Below are 18,552 nucleotides of genomic sequence, written 5' to 3' on the forward strand. Positions count from 1 at the left end.
AGTTAGAAACACCCACCTTTTAATCATTCTTGGAAGCTAAGCTTTCCCAAATTCTACTTTAATGTTGTATGGCGAGTTCTGCAAATGCCAATCGGTCTAGTATTTCCAACTTTCATTTTCTCATACATTTAACTGTCATATCTCTTGTATTCTTGTACGCTTGCATGAACAATTTTTCAACACAAGCACAAAAGGAGGTTACAGTCTTTCGCCACACAACGGATCCGAGGTGTTTCGTCAGAGACACCTTTTTTTCTTTTGAGATAGTCGTCAGAGACACCTTGTGGCCTTGAGGACGGTACAAAACGCAGCTTGTCCCTTACGAGCAATTTTATTCTGGGATATGCCCTTTGAGCCACTGAAAGGCCTTTGCCATGGAAGGAGGACATCTCAGTGCTTATACCTTTCCTATTGATCCTTTTCCTCCTTTCGCTCTCTTACATATTCATATTCTCTGATTCATCTCAACGGCAAATTTAGCATCAGCCAAAACGAAATGAAACTAGCATGTGGATTCAACTAGTTGAGATAATTTAACACAAATTTTGACACTGACTGGTAACATTTTGTTCGTAAAATTGATACATCTTCCCTCAGAATTTTAGACTAAATGCTACAACTAAATTCTTGACACGTTAGATTTCTACATACAATCGTAGCATTTGATAATGTGAAACAGCTTCGTTGCCCTTCAGTCCTTGTGATCTGAAACCAGCAAATTCACAATAGAAACCTTAATTTAGTACAATTTCAGCATCAGAAATCATCGTTTCAGAATCTCACAAAAACGTTTACAAATTACAATCCCTTCACCAAACCATTTTTCGCAATTGAAAGTTGAAACAGCGTTCAACTTGTTGCCTCTTCCGCGCTTGATTTCCCGCCATCCTCTGCAGTCTTATTACCGCCAGCGCCAGCGCCACCGCCGTTGCTCGCCGTCGCCGGCGGTGGTACATGATCCGAGACGCACTGGAACCGGCAGGCGCCGGGCCGCGGCTTCCGCGCCGCCTCCGTGTCGCTCCCGTTCTCCATCATCAGCGCGCGAAGGCACCGCCTCCGCCTCGCCGGCCTCGCCGCGTCACCGCCACCCGCCGCCGCGCTCTTCTCCCGCGGCGTCACAACGAGCGGCGGTCTCCTCACAGGCTCCTTTGGCTTATCTTCCTCCTTCGGGGTCGTCGGCGGCGTCGGCTCCACCGCCGCCGGCTCCTCGCGCGCGTTCTTGATGTCCACGTGCACGCCGGGGTTGCCGGCGCTGAGCGTGCTCCCCTCCATCGACGAGTTGTTCACGCTCTGCACGTTGCTGTTCACGTTCGTGGCCACCCTCGGCGCCAAGCCCGGCGGCTCTGCCTCCGCGGCTCCCGCCGGTGGCGCGCTGCCGAGCACCATGCTCGCGCCGACGTTGTGGCCGGCGAGCGTCACGACGCGGTACCCCTGGCCGCCCTCCGGCCGCGGCGCCGCCACCTCGCGCGCGGCGAGGCTCTTGAGGCCGTCCTCGATCTCCCGCCGGTACGGCGCGCGCGCGCCGTCGAAGAGGCGCGACCGCGGAAAGCCGGAGATGGCGATCTTGGTGTCGCCGCCGCGGTTTCCGTCGGCTCCGCCCGAGCCCTGTTCTTGGCCGGTGGGCGGCACCCCGGAGAGCGTCAGCTCCAGGTCCGCCGCGGACGGCCTGCCTCCTCGCAGCTGCGACGAGCCTGAGCTTCGGACCGGAATCGTGTCCGACTCACCGGACGACTCGGCTTGGAAAGGGATATCTTCCACCACGGCGTGTGGCGCCGGCCTCTGCGGCGCAGGCCCTGCCGGAGTTGGTGGCGGCGACGTAGGTGGCGCCTGAGGTCGAGGCGAGGATGGAATTGGCTGCGCCGGCGGCCGTGTTTGCTGCCGCCACGACCCCACATTGCTTCGGTAAGGGAGCCAGAAGCGGAATGGCTGCGGCTGCGCCGGCAACGACGACGGTGGCCGTTGGCCAGACATGGCTGCTTCGGGGTTCGATGGTCTTGATGGAAACGAAACGAACTAAGGTGTTTGCGTTGCATTGGGCATGAAGCTATCTATGTACTGCTAGTTTCATAGGTTTCGATTATCCTCGGTTGCTGATTGCTTTCAACGAGGTGTTGCTTTGAGCATGTCAAGAAAGGTAAGGAATTGGGGCTTTCCTTGGCTTGCAGCTTTGGAGAAAGGATGAACCGTTTGTTTTTCAACTGGCCTTGGACAAGGAAGGCAAGCCGGCAAGGGCATCAGATTGGGCCAGGTTTAGCAATTGGCATCTAGCCATTTAGCAATCTGCAATTTTCACGAAATTTCAATTTACACGTTCCACATTACTATCATACAATAATGCTGTACTGTAACGGTCATGCTCCTGCTGAACATGATGGTCTACCGTGAGGTTAAAGCAAGTACAGTTGCCCTTCAGGCAGTTGATAGTCAGAGAAAGTGTTTCAGGAAGATTAGAATGGAGTAAAAGACAATTGGAACCATCTTGGAGGGGTCGGCTTTGAACTCAACTGAAGTAAAATTTTATTAATATCAGACATATATACTGTTGAACAACCAGCTTACTACATGTTCACAGAGTGCCATCTCACCACTAACATCTACAACCAAAACCCTGATCATTATGACACAGGTAAATTGGCCTTAAAATACAATATGTCCTAAAATGAGCATTTGTTTGTAGCTTATCTTACAAAAATTGACTTGTCAATCTAAGGGAGTTTCCATGCCGTCCACTTTTTCTTCTCTGTCGCCACCTTTCCTTAATGTCACCACACTCTATTCCTGGATGGCTTTTGCTCGCATCACATATTTCTTCAACATCTTGCTTGCCATTTGCATTGTTTGAGATGCCTCGCAGCCGAGCAGTTTCCGCTATCAGGTCATTCACCAGCATCTCAGTTGTCCTTGAAGTGATCCCTCTTAAATACCATGAGATGGGTGGCGGAGGTAAAAGGGCAGGCTCTATAAGCTGATCCAAGGTAATGGCTGATGCAACTCTGCCCCTGCTGCCAGTACAGGATTCATATTCTTCCAGTGTGCATGGATGAAGAGGAAGGCATACATCCTTGTCAACAAATATGGGCTCTATCCTCCAGCAACCCTCAAACTTCCTCATAAAACCTGCTCGTCCTTGTTTAAACTTAACCTGCAAAAGGTATTGCATGAAGAGATGTATCAGGCAACATATAGCATGAGTTGACTAAAGGGAGTAGCAGTGCTTCAAGTTTTTACAGTATGATTTTTTCTGTTCTGGTCAACAAAAACATGAACTGCCAAGATGCCAGACCACCAGAGGAACTTCCAGATTGCTGCCTGCTCCACTTCAACTACTTGCCTTGAGCCTTCGTCAAGCAAGACTTTTCTTGATATTACTTCCTGAAAAGGCAAAACAATATCCATGTCATGATACCTGGCTCTAGGGTGAGGTCCTGGTTCCTTACCCTCTTATGAGAAAATTCCTTGGCTCACTATGTACAGGCCCCCAAGTTGTTTCTGTAGTAGTAATATGCCTGGCCCCTCATTTCTTTTGATGGAATACCCTCATACTTTACTTCATACTATTCAAAGCTCCATTACCCATGCAGTATTACAGAAAAGCATAGAACTTTGCAAGAGTACTGAATATCGAATTATGTCACTAATTTCAAACCAACAAAATAATTATTTTACCCTACCACTCAAGCCAGCTCCTCCCTTAGTTAAAACTGGAAAGATCTCCAAGACATATATGATAAATGAACATCATATAAAAATTTGGAGTTAATGCTTTATTGACAAAATACAACACAAAACTTTTCATTCCACACAATGTGCCACACAATGTGCCACACAAAACTTTGGCAGGGCTCCTCGCGAGGGGCTCCTCGTGCGGAGCCGGAGCCGGAGCCGCGGAGCCACTTTTTTGGGCTCCTCCATGCAGGCCTAAAACGGCTCCGGCTCCTCCCAAATGTGCCAAAAAATAGCTCCGCGGTCAATGCCGTTTGGTGCGGCTCCGGCTCCTCCGTGCTTCGGTAAGCGCACGGAGCCGGAGCCGGAGCCCTGCCAAACTGGCCCTATACAGGAAAAAGCCATTGACGGACCAGTTCTCCTAAGTAGAAGTACAACTGAAGAGTTGGCATCCAACACAAGTGAATCGAAAAGGACTCTAATTGACGGAATGTTTAATGGACATATTTATTGGTGGAAATTACAAACAGAGCTAACATATTTTATAAGGCACCCAGAGCAATCACGAGGACATGGCAGCTTGGTTATAATCTTGATAAGAACTAGCACACCTGTACATACCTTGATATTTTTGAACACTCTCTTGTTTGCTGGGTCAATTATGATGTTGTATACTGCGTCCGGTGGTAATCCTGCCTTGAATCTTAGATTGAGGTTGCAAAGGGAGCCTTCTGGTACAGTCACCTGTAATTAAATTTAATCATTTAATGTTAAATGATTAAATTACATGAACAATTTTGAAAGTACTGTCACATACATTCTTTCATCATTGAGGCTAGCTTTTCCAGAATAGCAGGGAATTCTAAAACAATTTTCAATGCTAAGTGAGTTGAGGGAGTATGTAAAGAACACCCTTGATACAGAGAGAAGTGTCCAGCAACAAATTATTGTGGATACCTTGATTTCCGGCGGCTCGTCAGTCCAACTAGGATTGTTCCTCCAAGCTTGGAGCTGCCTGTCCAAGCTAACCTGAGCAGCAGCAGCAGTGCACAACTCTTTCCCCATCTCTGGCGACGTTTCAGCATTCATACCGTGGCCAGCACCATCCTTCTTGAGGAAACGCCCAAAATGCACCTATGGCAAGTCCCAACCAACCAATTCACATCTGCGCAACGAGTTCCAAACACCTCGATTTTTTAAAGAAGAAACCGACCTTTAGAGAGTTCTGAATCTTATCAGGAATCTGCAAGAAGCTACTGAATCCCAGCGCAGGCTTCTGCAGCAACCCATCTGATAGGCGGCTGACAGCCGGTTCTTGCCTGCTACCGTCTCCCATCAAGAAACCCAATGCCCTGGAGCAAGTCACAGGAACATGAATAAAAAGAAATTCTAAGGCATCGCAAGCAAACGGAGGCAGTGGCTCGAGTGGGCAGCAGTAAATAAAAAGGACAACGAGAAAGGGGGGATCTGACCGCGGGGAGATGGAAGAATCAGAGCTCGTGCGTCTGGTGGCGATTGAGATTGACTCCGTGACCGGAGGGACTAGGAGTGGCCAAGCGGAGATGGAGGCCGCGAGAAGCCGAGAAGCGACGAGGAAGGTTCCGTCGCCGTCTCGGGCTCTCGGCGACCTCGGCCAGTTTTCCTCTGAACTCCAATCTCCATCGATCGGCTACGTCGTGTTTCGGCGATTCGATAGATTCTGATGGGCTTTTTGCTGATTCGTATTGGGCCCCCACGTCAATTGAGCAGGCCGCCTGAGCTTGATGGCGCTACTGGCCTACTGGGAAAGTGTGGATGCGGCGGCGCCATATGCAACTGATGAAAAGCTAAACAAGATCGCCGTACGCCGAGTACATAAAGTGACAGAACATCCACAAAGTTACAATTAGTGATATGTGCTTTCGATGTACTGCAAGCAGCAGTCAAAGTTTATGAATGTAAAGAGATGTTATTTTGTTTGCACTTTATGCCTTTAGGAACTCAAGCTCTTCAATGTGGTATTCTCCCAACTTGTGCTGTTGTTCAACGTTGCAATGGTACTCAGAACATGAGCTCATTTTCAAGTCATGGTAAGCTATCAATCGCGCCAGTCCCGGAGCACTCACGAACTAGAACATCAGGAAGCAAACCATCAGTAGAACCACAAAATCCTGAAACAAAATCTCTGCTGGTACTTGACAAAAACATATCGTTCCGTACACACAAAAAGAAAATGACCACATCAGCATGAAATAGAGTATTACGGGGTGTTTGTTTCTTTAGTCACTCCTAAAATTCCTGTCACATCGAATGTTTAGATACTAATTAGGAGTATTAAACATAGATTAATTACAAAACTAATTGCACAGATGGAGACTAATTTGCGAGACGAATCTATTAAGTCTAATTAGTTCATGATTTGACAATGTGACGCTACAGTAAACATGTGCTAATGATGGATTAATTAGGCTTAATAGATTCGTCTCGTGAATTAGTCTCCATCTGTGTAATTAGTTTTATAATTAGTTCATGTTTAGTCCTCCTAATTAGTCTTCGAATATTCGATGTGACATAAATTTTAATCCGAACTAAAGAACCAAACACCCCCTTAGACGTCCAAGAGCCCTAGCACTCCTGTCAATTGTCATGGACATCAATTTTCTTTTAAAAAAACTTTTGTGTGTTCCTATGCTGGCCGGGAGTCGCAGTACTCATTGAGGTGAGCAGCAGCGAGAGCAGAGGCTCCTATGCTGACAACAAGCAGAGCACCCAGGCCCTTTGGCAGGCCGCATGCTTTCACAAATCACAACAACGACACACAAGAAGGGACTGCTGCTCCTTGACTATCTGTATCAAAAGCAACAACTCTCTTCTCTCGTGTGAGTACTGCATGAACTTCCATCCACGTCCACGACAAAATATCTTTCATTTGGTTTTCTGTGTCATGCAACCCCTTGGTTCGACCCATTGCACTGCACATTGAAGAGATATGCTCCACTGTATTCAGTAATATGGTTGACATTGCTTCGTTTGGCAGCAGTTACTTCAAGCGGATGCGCCGGCATGTGTGATGACGACGCTCGTTGATCAGAGTTCCAGTCATCTTTTGCCAACACTTGAGGCTCCTTGAATTTCTTGTCGGCCTGTAAACCTACCGAAAGTCCAAAGGTAGCATAAGAAACAAAGTCAAATGGACCCGGTTTACTCGTCGTTTATCAAGGTTTCTAATGTTCATGATCGAATGTTCTTCTGACATGCTATTAAGTAAAAATCTGAAACATTTAAGTACTACTGATGAAGAATGCGATTTTCATGTGATAAAACTAAGTACTCCGGTGGATAGCAGTGACAAAAGTTATAAAAGTTTGATTGCACGTATTATGGGACAACATCAATTTTGGAACACAGGGCGAGCCACCATGAGAACCAAACACCCCCCCCCCCCCCCCCCCCCCCCCCCCCCCCCTCCTCCTCCCCCACCCTGCTGGCCTCCGTCCCTCGCTCCACGGCGACCTCCTCCTCCTTCCTGCACCATGAGAGCCCTTAGCTTCTGCTTCTCGCGATGGACTCTCCTTCGCTGGATCCTCTCCAGGACAAGGCCTTCAGCTCCGAGGTTTGGGATCTCTATGGCTGGTTTCCTTCATCCGTTTCAGATTCAGGCTTTCACCTGAAGCGGTCGACAATTGTCTCCACTCCGTGATGGGAGGTGCTTCGAAAAACTTTTCTGTTTTCCAGTTGGATGATCAGGTTTTCCGATTTGCAGTTTTGTGCAAGCGTGTTGGGTTCCTTGTGCTTCAGTTGAACTCGTTTTCTTGTGATTCCTTCAAGTTGGCTTTTCATCCGTGCAATGATTTGGGCTTTCAAGCTGCTCTTGCTTTCTCCAAAATGGATTCTGGCCGAACTCTTGAATGGACTGAGGTAAATCATAAGAAAAAAAGAGTTCATATGCAGATGCAGTAAGATCTAAGCAGGTCCTGCTCTCTGGAGCAAATAAAATTCCTTTGGGTTTTCAGCACGTCTCTCGCTCTGCTCATCGTGGTTCTCTGGTTCTCATTTGAATGGCAATATGCATAATCTGGATCACAATGTCTCGCCTAAGCACCCAAGAATCTCTATCTTCAAAAGGATTTCTTTTCCCGTCGTTCAGTGTTTGAGTGTCTGAATTTTTGGTCAAAGGTTCCTTCTCAAGATTTTCAAATTTTGAATGGTTAACAGCCTGCTTTGAACCATGGGTCAAAAGACCTATATGTTTCAAAGCCCAATACTGTTGCAGGTCTGCATCATTACTGTAAAAGGTGTTTATCTCCCTGTAGGTGTTTAGATCCGGCAATCTACCGAGGGGGGGTGCTCGAGGTAGTGTTTTGGTTAGTGGGGCTCGTCAAGATCATAAACTCAAAGGTAAACATAGACACACGATTTAGACATGTTCGGGCTGCTGAATAGCGTAATACTCTACGTCATGTGTGTTGGTTGGATTGAATTGCTTTGGAGGGAGTCCCTGCCTCACCTTATATTGCCGGGGGCCGGATTGCAAGTCGGTTGGTTACAAGAATACTAATCAGATACGACTAAAGGATTCCTACTCTTATTACAACGAGTACTTTCCTAATCCTCGACTAGTTCCTGTCTTTCGATGTAGACTACGCTGTCCTGCGCCATGATCTCCATATCAGATGCGTCTCGATGTCCAACCCCACATGTAAGACTGTCCAAATCTTCTGGTGGGCCCATAGATATATGTATGACAAGCTCCTAAGTACTTTTTAGTCAAATGCAGTAGTTCCAAGTACTTTTGCAGACTTCACCGACTAGTTTTGGTGCTCTTCAAGTACTTTATGTGGTTGAATTTTCAAAGGTACCCGAAAACTGCCATGCGACTATAATGTGCTCAAGCCTCATTTAACTTAGTCTTGTATCTTTCGACCTTGAATTTTATATGGAAGTACGACGAAAGTCGCACTCCATATGGAGTAGCCCCCGAGCTTTAGGTTGAATCGAAGAATTAGACTGAGGGTAAATCTGTAATTTGCATCACTTTCCCCTTAAAACCCGGAGAAAAAACTTTTTATCGATGGACACGTGGCACACAGCCCCCGAGCCTTTAGCCGACTAATTTGCTGGGTATAAGGATCAACCTTTTGGTCAGCATGATCATCTTTGGAAAGAGATCTTATCTCCTCCTAAATAAAGGAAACTACCAATCAGGTTTCCTGAATCCTAGGGATCCTTTAAATCAAAATTCCTTTTTTTGCACAGTTGTTATCGCATCACTGTTATAAATAATGGAGGAAGTTATCCCTTCCATTATACCCTTGCCATTTGCCTTTCCGACTTCCGCACTATAGCCGTAGCGCCGCCGCCATTGTTCGATCTCCGAACACTTGCGCCGCCGTCACCCAACCAAGCAACCCCCAACGTATGCGATTGAAGACGCTCGTGACATTAAAGATGGGAAGGAAGGCTGCTGCGTCCAAAGTGGGTGAAGGTGAGAAGAAGAATAGATCTAATAAGAAGAAAGAGCCGTAGTTGCTGGCATCGAAATATGAGAAAACCGATCAGACCGCACCACCAAACCCCGTCTGTGCCTAGAAGCGGTCAACTCTGAAGGAGGAGGAAATCAAAGCGCTCGTAGCCACCAAGTTACTCCAAGATCGGCACTTCATCAACTGGAGATCTGCTTATGACGACACCTGCCCATTGGAGACATATCCCAATGAGACGGTAATATTTGCCCACTTTATTGAGCGGAGTCTCACATTGCCAACTTCAGATTTCTTCCGGGATTTGCTAGATTTTTATAATTGGAGTTGGCTCATCTGAACCCCAATGGGATCCTCCATACTGATATTTTCATCCACTTCTGCGAAGCTTTCTAGGGATCAGGCCACATTTTCCATTATTCCGAAATTTTTTTCGTGTGAAGCCTCAGCCTTCAAAAGGTCATACCCTCTTGGTTGGACGCGCCGGGATCCAGATGCAAGAAACAGTGAGTAGCCAATATTTGGGCTACGAATTGATAGACTCCAATACCGGGTGGAAAGAAAAATGGTGCTACATTGGCAACCATAATCCAAGACTCCCTAAACTGACAGGACACTGTCCCTCTTAGAACAATCGCTGGCTTGATGAGCCAAAGCATGGTGATTGCCTGCAAGTACCCGAGCTGGTGAAGTGGATAGCAGATGTGAAGGAACAAGGTTTGACTGGTCTTGGCGTCGCATTCAGCTTCATGAAGTGACGGATTTAGCCGCTGCAACAACGCTGTCACTTAAGCTCTGAGTACACCGGCCTTAACGATCCATCCAGATGCTCTCCAGATGAAGTCAGCACAGATGAAATCATGGCTAGGCTCAAGCGAATGTTCAAATATGAGCGGGATCCCAACTATTGTGCAGGAATTCAGCGCCTTACACCCGCCGAAGCCTGTAAGTACTTGTGGCCTTAGCCCTTGAGTACTTATTTTGAATGTATTTGTCAACTGATTTGTCTCATTTTACAAGAAGATGTTGCTTTATACTTCTCCGCTCCTCCTCCTCCCGGATTTGAAGAAGTCTGTGAAGCTGCTCCTTGCTTGTTTATGCGGGAAGCCATGAGAGGCGATGACCAAGAAGAGGAGGTATTCGAGTCCTCCAGCGGTACTAGTTCTGATGCTACGGATGAAGTCAAGGCCCAGCCATCTGCTAAGGCTGGGTCTTACTCTGCAACGAAGGAACGCTCTGCAACAGATGAACTGGAAGCCGCAATCCCTCCGCCACCGAAGAAGAAATGGACCATTGCTGCAAAATGGGCCGTGAAAAAATCCATGGCTGCGGATAATGTGCCCTCCAAAGTAATTACCTATGAGGAAGGGCAAGATCCTGAGTATCATATTCTCCCAAAAGGTGTCTCCAATGTTACCACCATGTCTAATTTAGATGATACTAGTGGTTTGCAGGTGATTGAGCCGGCAACGGACGCGGAGAAGGCAGCTACTTTGGCTGCTCAAGTTACGTTGCCGATGACCGATGAGGTGATTGAGATCGACGATGATCCGTCATCTCATGATGCTGCTGATGACCATTTGTCTAGTCAAATGGTGGGCTTTTCTGATGCAAAGACAACTCAAAGATCGGAGGGAGTACCACGGGCTGGTCAAAATCACATTGTGGAGGTGCAGATTGCATCGTGTTTTTTAAGAAGTACTTGTGATTTTTTTCAAGAAATACTTGTGTTTTTTCTGGAAATACTCATGTTTTTTCAATAAACTTTTTCTTGCGAACGCAAGAGCACTAGTTTTCCAAGTTTCTTTGTATTTGTTAGGTTTAACAAAATCGATCATTATTACCTCCGAATCATTACATCTAGTTTATGCTTTAGATGGAGGGTAATCTTATTTTATCTTCTAAACAGTTTTTATAAATCTGCCTTTTTTAAATACGCCAACACCTAAGTATCTTACTAGAATATGTTTTTTGGTATCGACCCTTTTAATCCATTTTCCGTATTGAACTATATAGACAAGGATTTTTCCATGACTTTATTGTGGTGAGCAAAGTGAGAAGAACTTTACATTAGAAAGCAACAGCAACACACCAGTTATAATTGTAGGCATGTCGGAATTCGATGCCCTGTATTTTTATTCCTGTTGGGTCATATATTTGTCCTTATATGAGGTTTGTGTTGCCATTATGCTTTTCAAATAGGAACCTGAGTTTTATATTCTAAAATAAGGCGAGTCACCCCACATTTTTGTCCAATCGTGAACCAGCAATGGTCCTATGCATGTGCAAAGCAACCTATTGAGAGGCTTATTTGTGGTTAGTAAATTTTAGCCTGTATTACTCTGGAATCAAAAGTTTGAAGGAGTAAATCTGATTATTATTTGCCACTATGTAGCTGCTAGCTGATGGTCTCAACCTCTCATTTTAACCATTGTTTTTTGCAGTCAACCTCTCACTATGTATCAACCAGCTGAAGGTGCGGAAAATGGCCTTGAGTTCCAATTGTGAGATCTTTCAATTTGGATTGGACCAATGATGGACATTCATGGTGTCGATGGCCCTAGTGAGAGTGTACCTCGACTTTTTGCCTGCTTCAGCAACATATGTTTGCCTTTTTTATTTTTTATTTTGGTGAGGATGACTTTAAGTACATATATCATATGTGTCTTTGTTAGGCAAATTGCTAAACTCTGTATGAATTTACCAAATCATTTCTTCATTGGTCCCTTGTATCAATATGCTCTATTCTAGATATCATCTCCATATTTGGTTTGCTATTTTTTTTTCCTTTAGATACATATATCATATGTGTATTTATTAGGCAATTTGCTAGGAGCTCACCTGCCACTTGAAAAACTCACTAGCATATATTATGGAATTTACACTGCTAGCACATTCTTTTTGTTCAGCTGCCACTTGAAAAACACGCTAGCGGTGTATATATATGAAATTTACACCAGTAGCACATTCTACATTTTCAATATATCATAACTGTTGAAATTTTGTTTCTCATCAATCTCCTGTTTGGATTCACGGTTAGTGTGTTTGGTGTTCCTGTTTGCTCATCAAACACACCCTCCTTTAGTGGTGTTTCCCATCTCTTTCTATCTCTCTACAGTTAGTTTTTTTTCACCCGTAGGTTTTAAATAATAATCACATTTTTGTTGATGTGTTTATATAGTAGTCATATTTTGTTAGCCCGCACAGCTCTTGAAAACTTACAGGTAATTTATATGAATGTTATAGCAGCTAAATTCCTTTTTCTCTTTATGATTCGAAGATTCCTCTTTTTTGGAATTCCCTGGCTAGCTGTGTGTGTTTGTGTGTTTTTTGGAAGGGATTCACTAAGTCCACACTTTGTATTTTTATTTCTTGCACTAATCTTTTTATTTGGTTGTAGTTTTTAATACCCCCAATCTCCAAGTTTTGCTATCCACCTATATGCATCTCATATGTGTTTCCAATTTAGCTGCAATATAACAATCCAACTGTTAGTAAATTTAGCTTACATTTTTTTCGCTTGTACAGGCCCCTGTCAGTGCATTTTGTGTTGGCTAATTCTGTGTAGAAGCTAGTTTCTCTGTACAAGTGCTTAACTCTCTATGGTGTGCTGGCTAATGCTGTGTAGAAGAAGAAAAAAAAGGTACGTACATCTGTGCAAAAAATGCCCCAATCCCAATTTTTGTGTTCAACCTTACAGTGTTTAATAACATCAGCAAGCACGATGATGAAGTTTTTGGAAACACATGCTGCACAAAAAAAAAAAACCACACCACACGTCCACACCTCTGAATGGCATCTATATTTTTTCAGGAAAACCACTAAGATCTCTACTTCTTTTTTCTTCAAAAACTGCACACCAAGTCTGAGTATGACGAGATAACAATTGTGTCAGAAGTAAGCACACAAGCTAGATCTATGTACCCCTGCTAAAAAAACTCAAAAAAACAGTGTGTTATTTCACACATTTGTGCAGGCACTTTGTTTTCACACAAAGTTTTTATACTTTTAACACAATCAATCCTTGCACCTTTTCCCAAAAAACAAATTATGATCTACATGTGCTTTTTTTCAACAGGAAAACTAGGAAGGAATGGATGTCACAGGGAAGGAGGGAGAAAAGGCATATGTAGTTTTCAATTTTTTTTGGCGGGTACAACTTTTTATTTTCCCGCCAGTGTCTTCGACTCTTTTTCCCCTGTATGTAAAATAAATAAATAAGAGTCATGGAACACGCCAGTGCCTTCAACGCTTTTATTTTGCATCTTCTTTTTATTCGTCTTTACAAATTTTATGAAGGCCCGTTTGACCTGGGCTTCCAACAACAGCCGGCCCAAAAAATAGGTTTTTCCGTATTTAAGAAATGAAGCCCAAACACAGTACCGGACCTTGTTGGAGCAGTGCGCCCGGCCCGATCTCATAACGGGCGCGCGAAGTTAGATGGCGGACCCGGTTACACAATACATATCTGCTGCCCAGTATTAACCGCTGGATCTACCATCCACGGCCAGAAAAAAAGTGATTGAGCGATAGATAAATCTCAAATGATTGATGTCTAGACATAGCCTTATTATTACGCATATATGTTTTTACTTTTTCGGAGTCCTGTGAAAAATAAAAGCAAAACAATTAATATACACTGCTCATATTTATGCAGCCACGCAGTAGGTAGGGTGAACCCATGTACGCATAGGCATGTGGCATGTCCATGGCCCTAGATCGAGCCGGTCTTCTAGACTGCTCTACGGTGGATGCTTAGCGTGGGGTTTTTATGTTCTTTGGTTGTTTTTAATCATCTTAAGAAATAGTTGGGTGGTGTGCAGCCATGCATCTTGAATTATAAACTCGGAAGAAAGTAACTTCAGCATGTCTAAGAAGCTGAATGAGTCTTTAAAAAATCGTAGCTCCTCCAGTCAAACTTCAGAATATACACATTTGTTCAGCATGTTAAGCGTTTCTTTTAAATTTTGAGGAATTTCGTTTAAAATATGGGATACGTAAGGTTGCGCCATAACTTTTAACTATAATTACGGTGAACTTGATCACCATGATATGCAGTGTCATGGTTCCAGAATATCTGTGACAATAGTTTTGCTGAAAGAAATTATCACCAGGTGCAAGTTTTATGCCACAGTTTTATACAAAGAATCAGCCCATCAAAGACCAAGTAGTCACATATTTTCTGGGATGGATAACCTTTGCCAAAGATAGTCCTTGGTCAAAAAATATGCTAATATAACCTTATCCCTTATCCCTTATCCCTTCCCACAGTAGAGAGAGGGCGACAAGGGCGAAACAGAGGCGATTCCCGTTTCCGGTGGCGATTCCGCCGGTCCCTTCCTTCTCCGACGGCTAGTTGGAGCTAACATCGATGTAATGTACCACTGGCAGTCCTGCACACAGAATCATTCGAACTAGTCCGACTAAAATATACTAAGGGGTATTTGGTTCTTTAGGAGCTCCTAAAATTCCTATCACATCGAATGTTTAGATACTAATTAGAAGTATTAAATATAAACTAACTACAAAACCAATTGCACAGATGGAGGCTAATTTGCGAGACGAATCTATTAAGCCTAATTAGTTTATGATTTGACAATATGGTGCTACAGTAAACATGTGCTAATGATGGATTAATTAGGTTTAATAGATTATCTCACGAATTAGGCTCCATCTATGTAATTAGTTTTATAATCAGCTTATGTTTAGTCCTCCTAATTATCTTCTGAATATTTGATATGACATAAATTTTAGTCCGGACTAAAGATCCAAACACTCCTAAACTTTGCAGATTCCATTTGACATCATGCTAACCTGTTCTTTAAAGACTAGCGGTGCTCTTTTCTCTTTATTATCCGCAAGAATAATCTGACGGACATGCAGGCCTTCGAGACGGGGTCCTAGCGCCACGATGCTGCCCGACACCGAGTCCGACTCCGTCACTCAGATCAGGCTACACCCGCGAAGCTTAGCTTCCTTACATGACAGGACTTACGATTCGTAGTTTTCTATAGTTATTACTAATGTTAGTGCTAAATAAATTCGCTAGTAATGCGCCATTTAAAATATAAATCCTAGCTTGTAGCGATTTTTCAAAATGAATTTGTGAAAATTAATGTTTAAAACTCTTCAAAGCGACACATGATGTCCAGCCGGTCACAATTTTTGTTGTTAGTTAAGGCCCATGTCACGCTTTGAGAATTTGTACAATCTGTATCACTCATAATGACTGTTACAGTATAATGGATTGACCTTTCAAATTTTTTTCTTATGAAACTATTTCAATGTACACGCATTATAATTTATAATAAAGGAAAACACGTATATGTGGAGTAATAAATCAACAGTTGTGCACACTCAGATATTTATATCTTTGTCTTAGATAAATCATCAGGCTCGTAAATGTTGTGTCCACTGCACGCTTCATTCTATATGCAGTCAGCTGCATCGCCGTGTAAACGCTTTAGGCCTGGTTTGGTTCCATTTGCTTATTTTTAAGCAAGTGTCACATCAATGTTTAGATACTAATTAGGAGTATTAAACGTAGACTATTTACAAAATCCATTACATAAGTGGAGGCTAAACGGCGAGACGAATCTATTAAGCCTAATTAGTCCATGATTTGACAATGTGTTGCTACAGTAAACATTTGCTAATGATGGATTAATTAGGCTTAATAGATTCGTCTCGCTGTTTAGCCTCCACTTATGTAATGGGTTTTGTAAATAGCATACGTTTAATACTCCTAATTAGTATCTAAATATTGATGTGACACTTGCTTAAAAATAAGCAAAGGAACCAAACACCCCCTTATATGTTGAGTCAACTGATGGATCGATTTGTCGCATTTCTTGTGTATTACATGAGCAGTTTTATGGTACCATACGAGCAGGCTCGTTCATGCCACTCGTGCACCTCTCTATTCTACTCCATTCGTTTCAAATTGTAGGTTATTTTGATATTTCTAGATTCATAATTTTCACTATTTATCAAGACATAGTGTACATCTAGATGAATAGCAAAATCTATAAGTTTAGAAATGTAATTCGATAATGCTACCGCTTGGCCGTCCGGTGGATAGTGAAAATATTGGATAAGGGTCCACACGGAAAAAACATATTATGCTTCTTCACCACACGTTGCCTCTACGCATTAGTTCTTATCCTTTCACTTTCCCCTCCTCTGGTTCCTTCCATGAGAAGCTACTCCCCTTCTCATCCGGGCATCCAGCTTCCAGCCCACACGCACACGCTAGATGCTAGTGAGATTGCAGTGGTCATACTCCACACCCCCAAAGGCCAAAGCAGTGTGTCCACCGAGCTCCCGCTGGGCGCCACCGCTGTTGACCTGGGTCACGAGCTATTCCATTCGCGCCATTTGATGACATGGTCGCAGGATGCTGAGTAGCTTGCTCCCGTGCCGGTGGCCGAGCCATACGCTTGCTCCTACTCATGTTTCTACCGGGAGGAAGTCCATGGAAGGGGAAGATGGATGTATGCACCATGACTCCATGAGAGCATTCTACTGTGCTCTAGAGGAAGAAGACTTCATGTTTAGAGGCACTAGTAAGCCACGACGCACCAAAATTTTACGATGTTGCAGTTGGTATTTTGAGATGTTAGGATTAGTGTTTGCTGATGTTGCACTAGCGCCGAGCGCCGCCTGAGGAGCTCCACGGGGAAGGGTGCCGAGCGCCGCTCCCCCGCGGTCAGGGGCAAGCCGCGCCGGCCGCCGCCATCCTCCTCCTCCTCCGTTTCCTAGCGTCGGATCCTACTGTGCAGTGCTCCTCCTGCCAGGGTTTGCTGTATATTGCAAGCGTATGTTTCAAGTGTTTCAGACGTTTCAGAAGAATGTTGCAAGTGTTTCATGTGGATATTGCAAAGTAGATCTAGATGTTACGATGTTGCATATGTTTCACACACATGTTGCAAGTGTTTTATCTGGATGTTGCATTTTTAATGAGAGATTTGAATGTTCCATGCAACACGAAACAGATGTTGCGGCGGGTTTTTTTTCCTCATTATCAACAGATGGCTAATAAAATTTTTCAACATGCTTTTTGATGTTGCAAACGGTGATTTTCTATGTTGCAAATGTTTATTTTCGATGTCACAGACGTTATTTTTTGATGTTGCGATAGGCTAAAGGAACGTTTAATGGGAAGTTTCTCTATTGGACGTCCGGGCGCTAGTAACGCCCAATGCAATTTGGGACGGAGCAAGTATAACCGATCGCCACTTCCACAACCTGCAACCGGCCGCGGGAATCCAACTCCGAGACGGGGTCCTGACGCCACAATATGCTCCCCGACACCGAGTCCGACTCCGATCAGGCTACGCCCGCGAAGCTTGTTTAGCTTCCTTACATATATACAGGACTTATGCTGTTATCAACGCAGCCATTATTGATACACGACTCTTCCGATTTCCTCCGCGGTGAGAGCGAGATGGACAGCGGCGCGATACGCCGGCTCCTCGGCCCACGGGGCGCCCTGTCCCAGCTCATCCTGCTCGGCCTCCTCCTGGCGCACGCGCTGATGGCCTACACCGCGGCGGAGGCGGCGGCCGGTGCGGAGCTCACGGCGAGGGTGGTCGTCTCCGGCAGCATGGAGCCGGCGTTCGAGCGCGGCGACTTCCTGCTCTTCCGCAGGAGCGACGACGACCCCATCCGAGCAGGCGACGTTGTTCTGTTCAAGCAAGCCCACGGCGACGTCGCGGTAGTTCATCGCGTGATCGAGGTCCACGAGCGGCGGGACGGCGGCCGCGTGGACGTCCTGACGAAAGGGGACAACAATGGCGTCGACGATTATTCCGGGTTCTTGTACAGCGAGCCGTGGCTGCATCGGCACCAGGTCATCGCGAAGGCGGTCGGCTACCTGCCCAAGGCCGGCTGGATGAACGTCGCTGTGAATGAGAAGCCAGCGGTTCGGAAAGTCGTCGTTGGGGTTCTAGGGCTCGGAATTCTAGTTACTGCACTTTATTAATTGACTAGGTGATGGTCCGTACGTTACTACGGGCATACAAATTTTAAACGAAAGAATAATTATTATAAAAATGAAGCCATGTAAAACACTACGTATGCACCTCAGCAATTCCAACTCTTCACAAACTCATTGGTGAGGTTTGGTGTACTTAATCAATTTTATAAAACTATTCATCATATTCAGTTTATTCCTATTTCCGTGACCTCCGCTAGTATTTCCTTCAGATTCGTAACTTTCTCAAATAGCTTGGTTATGATGCCCTGGCAGCTGCATCTACTAAAACACTACCAATCTTTGAAGCAGCAAGGAGCACATCCTCTGCCATTTGTTCTGTAAAGCATAAAATTAGATCGTGTTACTTGGTCTAGAAATGTAGAAGTCCTTTAATCAGCAGAAAACTAAAACTGAATGTCTACACAGAATGAGACACTATTTATTTGTCAATTT

The 18,552-nt window shown here is 44.6% G+C and overlaps 2 protein-coding genes and 1 pseudogene across 3 annotated transcripts; 1 reads left to right on the top strand and 2 right to left on the bottom strand.

Annotated features, from left to right (window-relative positions):
* Positions 1-219: 219 nt before the first annotated feature.
* LOC117846343 (uncharacterized) lies at positions 220-2,356 on the bottom strand. Its single transcript, XM_072292191.1, has one exon. It carries the CDS (start codon positions 1,969-1,971, stop codon positions 850-852), a length of 1,122 nt encoding a protein of 373 aa, XP_072148292.1. The 5' UTR covers positions 1,972-2,356; the 3' UTR covers positions 220-849.
* A 137-nt stretch (positions 2,357-2,493) lies between these two features.
* Positions 2,494-5,338, bottom strand: LOC117846344 (uncharacterized). 2 transcript variants are annotated; one of them, XM_034727486.2, is made up of 6 exons: positions 5,136-5,338; positions 4,877-5,015; positions 4,621-4,797; positions 4,285-4,407; positions 3,229-3,372; positions 2,494-3,142 (listed from the first exon to the last, which is right to left on the bottom strand). In XM_034727486.2, exons 2-6 carry the CDS (start codon positions 4,997-4,999, stop codon positions 2,684-2,686), a joined length of 1,026 nt encoding a protein of 341 aa, XP_034583377.1. In that variant the 5' UTR covers positions 5,000-5,015; positions 5,136-5,338; the 3' UTR covers positions 2,494-2,683. The 2 variants fall into 2 exon arrangements, with proteins under 2 accessions (XP_034583377.1, XP_072148293.1); XM_072292192.1 differs by having other exon boundaries at positions 4,877-5,338.
* A 12,230-nt stretch (positions 5,339-17,568) lies between these two features.
* On the top strand, positions 17,569-18,105 carry LOC140221886 (uncharacterized; annotated as a pseudogene).
* The last annotated feature ends 447 nt before the right edge of the window (positions 18,106-18,552 follow it).

The sequence above is a fragment of the Setaria viridis genome, chromosome 2 (assembly GCF_005286985.2).
Source record: "Setaria viridis chromosome 2, Setaria_viridis_v4.0, whole genome shotgun sequence".
Lineage (NCBI taxonomy): Eukaryota > Viridiplantae > Streptophyta > Magnoliopsida > Poales > Poaceae > Setaria > Setaria viridis.